Source organism: Saccoglossus kowalevskii, chromosome 17, assembly GCF_978046115.1.
Source record: "Saccoglossus kowalevskii chromosome 17, keSacKowa6.1, whole genome shotgun sequence".
NCBI lineage: Eukaryota > Metazoa > Hemichordata > Enteropneusta > Harrimaniidae > Saccoglossus > Saccoglossus kowalevskii.
In genome coordinates, this window is record NC_140657.1 from 27655766 (window position 1) to 27667820 (window position 12055).

The 12055-nt window shown below is 32.7% G+C and overlaps 1 protein-coding gene across 6 annotated transcripts in view; it reads right to left on the bottom strand.

Annotated features, from left to right (window-relative positions):
* Positions 1 to 6327: 6327 nt before the first annotated feature.
* Positions 6328 to 12055, bottom strand: part of LOC100313653 (MEC2-like protein) — a 98507-nt gene continuing 92779 nt past the window's right edge. For 3 of the 6 annotated variants that reach the window (XM_085491755.1, XM_085491754.1, XM_085491757.1), the window contains exon 9: positions 8461 to 8571. In XM_085491755.1, coding sequence (XP_085347881.1) covers positions 8553 to 8571 — 19 coding nt within the window. In that variant the 3' untranslated portion in view covers positions 8461 to 8552. 6 annotated transcript variants of the gene reach the window in all.

Sequence of the window (12055 nt, forward strand, 5' to 3'; positions counted from 1 at the left end):
ACCAGCATTTATCTGGACCTTCCCGGCAATACTACAAGTCCATAACCAGTGTAATTCACCAACAATTTATTACCAGACTGCTTTTCGTTTCCAGTCAAAAGGAAGTCTAATCATAATGTAGTGGTGGATCCAGCAAAATGTATCGGGGGGGGGGGGGGGTCCAAGCTTCGCTTAAGATATACGGAGCGTAAATCGCAGAGAAGCTATGCATAATCCAGATAATATAAATCGTCATGCGTTTGGGGGGGGGCATGCCCCCCTGCCCCCCTCTGGATCCGCCACTGTCATAATGTTTGTACTGATATATCTCCCAGCTATGGTTGTTCTCTTTTGCTTCTTCCAAATTTTTCTGTATGTTCAGAAAGCAAAATACGTGTTCAAGCACACCAACCAAACGAACAAAGTAATTCCCTTGGCAACAACAACAAATCACAAGGTCTATCTCGCGGGAATGGAATATGCTATCTCGCGGGAATGGAATATGCTAATGGTATTATTGGGCATATTCTTTCCGATATTGATGGGGTATCTGCTATTTGCCCTTATGATGGCAATCTATGATGTATTCTGAAAGTGGCCACCACTAGACGTACAATTGCTGTTATATCCATGTATACATAATGGCAACTCTGTAAATCCAGTTCTTTATAGACTCAGCAACAGGCATTACCAAAAGGCTTGTAGATAATTATTTGCTCACTTGTTCAGACATAAAAATAATGCAAATGTTGACTCAGTTAACATCTAACATCGGAACATTGGAATAAGTATTTGTTATTTGGTTCTATGTTTGTTCTATAAAGATATCTGTAAGGTATCCATGTTTTGTTGGTGACTGTGTCGACTGTTGTGTCATTTGCCAGATTGAGATTTTACCCGCACTCAGTTGAGATGTGTTCATTAGATGAAAATGATTATTCACTGGTCTTATTATACCAGACTCAATCTGATTAAAATCTGATGTAGTGTACGGGCTTTAATTATTTTGGCTATAAACTTATTTTATATATTATGAGTTCAAGAGAAGACGTACTAATAAGACAAGTTGGTGAATACTTATACAAAATATTTGAAATCAGAAATAACAATAGCTGACATTTTACTTTTACTTTAGTTTTATACTGTACTTTATTACTAACATTTTATTGCTGTCAACCAATGAAAATTATTTCTAAGGATGCAATAAATTCATTATTATAATTACCTGAATGAGGTAGGCAAATATGTCACCAGTAAAACGTGACTGTATCATGAAGGAAACCAATTGAACTTTACTTAAAGCGGGAGGGTCGTCACCTGCGCACGCGCGGGAATTGAGTCCCAAGCGACGATAACAACACACGCTAGAAACGGAAAGGCTCGTGGGTAAACGCTTGTCTGTAAACAATGACACGCTATGGTAATCTGACGCATGCGCAGGTGACGACTCCCTTGCTTTAATACAACTGTGATTTCCATTTTGTGTCGAGCTTACATGCAATTGAGATGAGTTTTCAGCATGCGCCAAGTGCAGTATTATGAACGCATGTTTTGTGTATATGCATTGGCCAATTAGTCTGGTATGACATTCTAGCTTGTCACACTTTGAAGAGTAACTTTGAAACAGCTAGCTCGTTCGTATATTGTTTTTCTGGATGTTTGTACAATCATGGACGTCCATGGTACAATGTTGTTGTGTTCACACTGTCATTTATATGTATTGCCGTATTGTATTCACCGTTGACTTACATGCTTTTGTTCACATGTTCATGTTCTTGAAAAGAATCCATTGTCTTCTAATAAGAAACATAGTTTAACTCTGGCGACTTTGCCCTTTGATTTTTAATATTTTTTTCTTTATCATAGTTTGTTAAAATATGAATATGCATTGTCATAATTAATTTTGAATACAAACAAGTTTTAGGATTATATTGGGGCCAAAATATTTCTTTACAAGAGAATTATTAATCATAGTCTATGAGGGGTTATAATTCACATCACATACTGGGGACAGAAAATCTGTTCGAGGGGGATATAATTCACATTGAGAGCAGTATAACTACACATACTGGGACATACAATTAGCATATCTGTGTGTGAGGGGGTATAATTCAGACACATATTGGGAGCAGCATATCTGCATGCAAAAGGGTATAATTTATGGCTCATATTTAGAGCTAGGTGTTAATTCAGAGCACAAATCAAGAGAAGAATATATTTTTATGTTTCTCTTTACTATAAGGTCTGGACTACAGTGTGAATGACATTTTACTTTTTGAAGGAAAAAAATGTTCAGCAAAATATTTGCAGAGAAGGTATGGTTTTCATGAATTCGGCCTTGAATCACAAATGTATGTCAACCTGGATTCAACTAGGGTGCAACACTTTAAAACAACATACATGTAGAATGTAAATTTTAACAGATAGGGAGGGCATTATTTTTGTTTCCATAAATTTGAACTAAACAGACATAATTTTCTATAGGCTTCAGATCTTGATCAAAAGTTTGACACCCAAAGATTTATTCATAGGAGTGCTTATATCGATTTAGACTAATTATCTGACATCTTGTTTTCTGTTAAGATAGTTTATGTATTTTATTGGTACGTTTGCAAATGTGTATTAGACTGTGCAACAAACCATGAGAAACCAGTCTAGTATTCCCAAGGGATTTGGGAGATACATTACCAATGATATTGATTACAAGATAGATGATTTACTTCATTGAACACGTATAACAATGCATATTCCCACTGGGACAGTTACCTTTGATCACCACTAATCAGTCCAGTAGAGACAGTCAAAATTTTCAGATTGTGACAACTACTTTCTCAATTTTTGCATATTTTCACGCAGGACAACTGTCGTTGGAACTAGGGGAAGATTTTATACTGATGAATTAGGTGACCAAGTTTGATAAAGTTTGGAATAGAATTAGTAAAGTTACTGTGTACACATTAACAATTATTAACAATGACGACGACAACGACGGACATTTCCCCCTTAATATACCTTTCATCTTTGATGATACGGGCACGGTAAAAATATGTAATTTGTATATAGGTTGTAATGAGATTCTATTACGCTATTTATCACACTTTGTAGATATCACATGTAATGAAATTCTATTACGCTATTTATCACACTTTGTAGATATCACATGTAATGAGATTCTATTACGCTATTTATCACACTTTGTAGATATCACATGTAATGAAATTCTATTACGCTATTTATCACACTTTGTAGATATCAGATGTAATGAGATTCTATTACGCTATTTATCACACTTTGTAGATATCACATGTAATGAGATTCTATTACGCTATTTATCACACTTTGTAGATATCACATGTAATGAGATTCTATTACGCTATTTATCACACTTTGTAGATATCACATGTAATGAGATTCTATTACGCTATTTATCACACTTTGTAGATATCACATGTAATAAGATTCTATTACGCTATTTATCACACTTTGTAGATATCACATGTAATGAGATTCTATTACGCTATTTATCACACTTTGTAGATATCACATGTAATGAGATTCTATTACGCTATTTATCACACTTTGTAGATATCACATGTAATGAAATTCTATTACGCTATTTATCACACTTTGTAGATATCAGATGTAATGAGATTCTATTACGCTATTTATCACACTTTGTAGATATCACATGTAATGAGATTCTATTACGCTATTTATCACACTTTGTAGATATCACATGTAATGAGATTCTATTACGCTATTTATCACACTTTGTAGATATCACATGTAATGAGATTCTATTACGCTATTTATCACACTTTGTAGATATCACATGTAATAAGATTCTATTACGCTATTTATCACACTTTGTAGATATCACATGTAATAAGATTCTATTACGCTATTTATCACACTTTGTAGATATCACATGTAATGAGATTCTATTACGCTATTTATCACACTTTGTAGATATCACATGTAATGAGATTCTATTACGCTATTTATCACACTTTGTAGATATCACATGTAATGAAATTCTATTACGCTATTTATCACACTTTGTAGATATCACATGTAATGAGATTCTATTACGCTATTTATCACACTTTGTAGATATCACATGTAATGAGATTCTATTACGCTATTTATCACACTTTGTAGATATCACATGTAATGAGATTCTATTACGCTATTTATCACACTTTGTAGATATCACATGTAATGAAATTCTATTACGCTATTTATCACACTTTGTAGATATCACATGTAATGAGATTCTATTACGCTATTTATCACACTTTGTAGATATCACATGTAATAAGATTCTATTACGCTATTTATCACACTTTGTAGATATCACATGTAATGAAATTCTATTACGCTATTTATCACACTTTGTAGATATCACATGTAATGAGATTCTATTACGCTATTTATCACACTTTGTAGATATCACATGTAATGAAATTCTATTACGCTATTTATCACACTTTGTAGATATCAGATGTAATGAGATTCTATTACGCTATTTATCACACTTTGTAGATATCACATGTAATGAGATTCTATTACGCTATTTATCACACTTTGTAGATATCACATGTAATGAGATTCTATTACGCTATTTATCACACTTTGTAGATATCACATGTAATGAGATTCTATTACGCTATTTATCACACTTTGTAGATATCACATGTAATGAGATTCTATTACGCTATTTATCACACTTTGTAGATATCACATGTAATGAGATTCTATTACGCTATTTATCACACTTTGTAGATATCACATGTAATGAAATTCTATTACGCTATTTATCACACTTTGTAGATATCACATGTAATGAGATTCTATTACGCTATTTATCACACTTTGTAGATATCACATGTAATGAGATTCTATTACGCTATTTATCACACTTTGTAGATATCACATGTAATGAGATTCTATTACGCTATTTATCACACTTTGAAGATATCACATGTAATGAGATTCTATTACGCTATTTATCACACTTTGTAGATATCACATGTAATGAGATTCTATTACGCTATTTATCACACTTTGTAGATATCACATGTAATGAGATTCTATTACGCTATTTATCACACTTTGAAGATATCACATGTAATGAGATTCTATTACGCTATTTATCACACTTTGTAGATATCACATGTAATGAGATTCTATTACGCTATTTATCACACTTTGTAGATATCACATGTCCAATAATCCTAAAACCCTGTAACAGAGACATCACTAGATATAATCTGAAAAGACAATCCTCAAAGCACAGCAGAAAATTAGGTGATTATTACGCACAGATTTCAACCCCAAACTAATTAGATCTGTGTATTAATTATTCCAGGGCACATATGTACCATACAAAGTAATGTGATTAGAACTTGAGATGTCAATAAAAAAGCTGAAAATTAATAATTATTATGCAAATTAGGTAATTAATATGAACAAATTTTAACACAATTTTAACACAAGTCAATGCATTGTCCTCGAGCATTTATGTACCAAGTTTTATTGAAACATGGTACACAAATGCATCTACCTCCTCAAGTTTGTTCCTTCAGTCTGTTACATTATGGCAAAAATGGAATAAATATTTTGACTCTCCTGGGTTCAGCTGGTGCCCTCTCCAAAATTGAGTGTGCTGTTCCATTTGTGGTAATTTAATTAATAAAGGCCATTTTGTATACTGGTAGTTATGTAAACATAACTCAACAGGAGCTGACCAGCATAGCTTGACTTCACGTAACATTCCTGTATCCTCTGGGTGGAGCTACATCAAAGTATTTTTCTAAGGTGCGCACCGCCGTACCATGTATTTCTATGGGCTCTGCGCGAGGTGCTGTGGAGCGCTGGTTGAAGAGACAGTGAAAATGGATGAAATCGAAAAAAAACCCACAAACTCAACTTTGAAGTAATCCTGAGCAACCAAATTTATATACGTTACACACGTAGGGCTAATCTTTTTACACTATTCAGGTGAGTCTGGACAACTATTCCAAAGTACCGAGAGTTTTCGGCTTTTGTTTTCACCGTGATGGTTGCCAGGTGGTGAAAATGCCCGGATGTCCGCTCCGGAGGATACAAGTTTTCTTGTTCAAGAATACAATATTCTTTCAACCACGATGCAGAGGGCAATTATATTTGTATTAGTTTCAGTAGGGAACAAATTAACGATTAACTAAATTGTTTGCCATGTTACCATGGAAATAATTGGTATGCACACCAACAGACATAAACTGTATGTATTAAGAAAATCCAGAGCCTTTTACTAAATCAGACTGGAACAAAGTACATCAATAATTGACAACAAATAAAAAGAAATAATAGAGAACTGTAATAATTTTATTCGAAAAAAGACTATATAAGGTTTACACATCAACAGATAAGTATTGAGATCTCTGGTTGCTAGGTTACCAAGCAAGTTATTTATAACCAGTCATTTGCAATTCCACATGATGCAGTGTTTGCCAATGTTGGGATATATTTTATTTTGCCTAATCAGCCTCTATGTCTGTACAGGTATTGCCACAACTCAGAATATCTCTTCACATCATACAAGAGTATGATGTTTCACATAAACGTTGCAAAATACAAAACAATCATGAATAATCACATCAAAATATTCATCTGGATAGTAGTAAGAGCTGGGCTTACTCAATTTGGCAACAAAATCAAGAGGATCACATGTTGAGTACCGGTAGCTGAGATCTCTAAAATTGTCTTTGGTGTGAATGAAATGAAAAAACATTTGTTTAGTACAAAGAGTCTAAATATATATATATTGTGATTCAGTGGGTATACAAGGGTTTACATATATCAAATGTGTACAATATACTAAACCACTACTGGAAAAAGTTGAGTCTCAACAAAGGAATATGATACAAGAACCCTCGAGACATCACAATTTCACAACATTTATTATATTATAAAGCAAATGATTAATTTGCAAGCTTTGAAAAGCTGTGATAATTTGTTTACTGACATAGTGGATCTTTTTCTGATATCACCAAATGAATGTTTGTGAAAATGGATATTGAATGTACAGAGAATATTTTACATGTGTTCAATTTGATTCGCTATAACTATGAATAATTATCAGATATTACAAAACACAGTACATTAGTGAATTTTGTTGAGAATAGAAGAAAAACATTGCTGAATGGTTGTGATTTGTTTTAATATCTCTATTGCTATAGATTACATATTTTTTGCTATCGTGAATGTATCATAATATGAGCCAGTACATGATTCATAATTTACGCAGATATATCAAAAGAAACAGAATTCAGCACAATTAGAATTAAACTGGATCACAATCATGAACCTTCCTCAGACCCTTGACATTAGAAAGTATAACTTAACACTGAATACTTGATATTGGTACACCTATAACATTTAAAAAAGATATAGACTGATATTTGTTTCAATATTCAGTCAGTATAGTTAATTTGTACATGTACTACTGAAATTTAATACATACAAAGGCCTCAACTGTCATTTTAGTCTCGATTTATGTGAAGATTAATAAGAAATAAATATACATTTTTATGCATGAAGAGTTGAGTGTGTCTGTATGCTTTTAATCTGATATCTATTACATGTATATGCAATGATATACATATAGCAGGTGATTTAAATCAAAGGATTTGTCTAAACAGGTGTTCGCATTCAGGTATGTACGAATCCAGGTGAGCGTAGGTAACGTGTTGAAATTTTTGGAAGAATGCGTCTTGGTTTGTGTAGCTGAAATTTCTCTGTTCCAATATGTATATGTTTGGGTATTTGTCGTTAATATAATTATATAACTGTCTTCATTTTGTGAAATACATGTGTGGGTATGTGTTGGGGTACGGTCTGTGGGAAAAGTGTGACCCTGATACCTGCATAATAATGTATAGATGCACAGTCTTTGAATATGTATACAAACAAGCAACCTCATGTGATCAGCTCTTAGAATACTAATAAAAAAAAGCCTCGTAAAGAAAGCCTCAAAAGGTACAGTAATACAAAAGTGAAGCACAAAATAACATCAAAGTTGATTACAAATTAAAACCAAGTAAAAATTCATTTTGCTATATATTAAAAGTCCAAACTACACTACGATCACATTTAATTATTATTAAAGTGCATCGGTATGTCTCTCAGAATATCCTACTACCCTTTAAGCTTCAGTAATCACAGGGGAGTTGATTATTCTGTGAGGGAAGTGAAATTAAAACTACATCATGGACTACATTGACAAGAATTTGATTGGTATCAATTTTTATAACGTCTTCTCAGGGTATGAAAGAATAATACTCCTGATCATTTCAACTAATTTGTGATATTCATCCCTTCTGCAATTCTCCTGTCATCCCTAGATGATAATGGTTGCACCCACTTCATGTTGGTATAATAGGGAAACATTTGTAATCAAAGGTAATGTCAAGATGCCATTCTAAATATAGAAAAATATTCCTACACTAAAAAGATTTTATTACTACAGAAATATGGTTTTCTCATTATGAACTTGGTCATCATCCCATCCATGACAACATTTGCGTATTTTATTTCTTCATCAGGCCACTGAAAAAAATCAGATAAGAAGACATTGGGTAAGTCATGATAACCACACTACATGAAGATCAACAATAACATGGATGCGAAGCAGGCTAAAAATGGACAAGCAAATTACAAGTGTATAAACACAGCATACTACACAGTTACAGACAAAAAAAAGGCAGCTCTACATGGCGTGTAATGAACATAGAACTACAGTGACTAAATAACATGCGTAAGGTGAATCTCTGAAGTCTCAGACAATTAAATACATATAGAGCCACATATTTATTGTCAGTATAACCTACCTACTAAAGTTAGTCTCTGTTTGTTGACTTTTTACTGAGTTTTATAAAATTGTCGAACAATTTTAATACTTTGGAAACAAAATGGCATAATTTTTTCAATTAAACAGCAAAATATTTTTGATTTATTATACTATCATCAAATAGCTCTGTCATTCAAAATTAATGAAAAATCTCCCTAGCCAACCACCTGAAGGTGTTTGGATTCTATTAATAATCACCCTATTTTCACCACACAAATCAGAGTCGAGATAGATGGTTGGGAAGATGAGGCTGGTTGTAATATGCCATCTTGTTCCTTAAACGTTAAAGCTGTCTTAAAAATTTATAAATTTAAGATATTCTACTACCAAGTTGGAATGTTTTTCAATATAAACAGTTCAACCAGGCAAGTGGTCACAATTTGAGAAATGTTCTGACAATGAACTTCATTTTGAAACATGACTGTCAATAATCTATCAGTTCCCTGAATGGACAAGTTGTGTACATGGACAGACACACAGACAACATAAGCTCCCATTCTGTGCTCTGCATAAAGGGTACTAGACTATTAGTATGACACAAGCACATGTATAAAATGGTATATGCTGTAAACAGTTTAATTTTGTGAAAAATAAATTTACGTGAATTTCATTTCGAAGCAGTGACAATTTTCGTGAGTGTCAGTTACTTTCGAAAACTTCTTTTTACATATATCATAAGATCATCAACCCTCGCAAGTTTTTAGTGGCAACAATTAAGCGGTTTACAGTACATTAGCATGCCATCTACCAACAGATTGAAAAAAATACCAGCTGTCAGGGATATTTTTTACCAGAACTGCAACTTCAACCCAAACAGCAAAGACATCCATATCATATTTTTTTAGTTATTTGAGAGTACAAATGTTGAATTGATCTCAACAGGGTTCCAGTTAGCACATTTGACAACTGACTAACATACTATCAAATATTATAAAGAGAATATACTATTATACAGCTTGGACAAAAAAAAGCATTATTTTCCCTTGCAATATTCCTAGCCATGTAACTTCATGCAGGAATCCTAATAATGATGGAAATGATGCTTTCATAGTATTAAATTAAACCATAATTACTAAATAGTAACTACAATTCAAGTTAATGTTGCTGAGTTTTCTTGGACAATACCATTATCAAATTTTGGAGGGTTGTAGATGCCTTATTCTGAAGTTACTAAAATCAATAAATATTATAATTTTGAGATAAACATGCTTTTTTTAAACAGACCATTTTTTGTATTCACCAAAAAAAAAATGTTTATAGGTTTTTAAACATCAACAAAACAAATTGTCTGATCCAAATGACCTTAATCCTCAAAAATTGAGTTTCAAAAAATGTGAAAGTGAAAAAATAACCTAATTAAGTTTTGATAAGAACATGAATTCAGTTCAGTGGTTAGACAGGTTATTTATTAGAGACATCAAGGGAACTAACATTCGGGATGGATAATAGCCAAGGGGACGAGAATCAGGATTTCAAAAAACTATCTTATATAGGGAAATTTAACATCCTTTTTTCGAATCAATTGCTCCATGTTTCACTTGTTCACTTGTGACCTATTATCAAAGATTGAAAAATCAAAAAACTGTTGCTAGCTAAAATCATTAAAAATTAAATGGTTTACAGTGTTTCCTTTATTAATTTGTCTGCGATATACTAGATTTAAAGTAGTCTTCAAGTAGTGTCGATATCATGATAACCAAGGACATGGCAACATGTTTGTGAATCAGTGAATGTGTGTGTATAACACACTTACCTTACTTCCCAACAAATGAACTGATGTTTAAATAGAATGAGGGGGAAAAATAGTTTTACTTACTACTAATACTCATAGCACAGAAATGGATTTTTATACAACAACTGTCCTGATTTAAAAAAGGGAAACCTACTATTTCAAAAGTGAAACAGATAATATTTCTTTTTTGTTGCAAACTGATGTAGATAGCGGCTCAGGTCACTTTAATATACAACGATAGGTGTACGTCATCTCTAACTGCATTTGACCAAATGCATTCAAGGGTTGTCTCGGCTAACCTAACTTTTGAGACAGAAATCTCCTAAACTTTGCTAAGTCATTCTTTGTATGTATTTTGCCCATTTTCAAATCCAAAATGGTCACTAACGAAGGGTTAAACACCACGAGAAAATTTCAAAGTCAATGGAAACAAGTTCAGATACCTTCGATTTGCTCTCTGTCCTTTATTCGGAAACATATCAAGTATTTGTAATGCTTGTGAAATTTCCGCATTTCTGCTACAGTACAACTTTTACATGAGGTCTCACATATTTCATTTTTTTTGGTCAAATATGACAGCTGGTCATATCAAATCAGTGTCACATTGTTGTCAAATCAAATGTTCGCAAAATAATTGCCAGGAAAATATTGCTTTCACATCACAATAAATATTTAGTACATAAAACTGTTATTATATCATTTATTCATTGGAAATGTGTAACAGTGAACAGATTGAAAATGAAAAATATTCATGTATTGTATAGAAGCAGAGATAAATTATATAAAATAATATTATGATTTTCAAAAACGTGATCAAGAAATACAAAGCAAAGGACAAATTATAATGTTAGACTGAACTTTGAAATTGTGTGTTACGTCATACTTGGACCACGCTTCATTTCTATGCGTAGAACTGAGTAAAATATGGTCTAAAACGTTTAAAAATACTGGATGTACTATTTCATCTTTTCCAGTTCCTGTGAAATAAACACAGGATAATAATTTGTCTTTTGGTTTAGAGAAACTGATGTAAATAAAATTTTATTCTTTACACAAAATTGAACTTAATATTCAATAATAGGAACATGCTATTTAACCCTGATGCAAATGTGACAATGATGCGATGCAATAGTGTTATGCGAAAGGTTTACTCTGGTTAGCTGCATCCATCTTTAAGTAGCTCTCTGATTGGATTTGTAAACTATTTAAGACTTGAACATGACTGGTCAGATGCTGTTACTAACGGCTGTGTATTACAAGCGACCAAAGCCTCTACCTACATCAGATTTGAATCAGATTGCACTCGGAGAAGACACTTTAGGTTGATTGGTGTTTTGGGACAGTAATGTGATATATGCACAAATCAAGAGATTTTCATACACGTTCAAATTTCAATGATTTTCAGCACATCAAATATTTGACGTACAAAAGGATCACCTAATTTTCAAAAA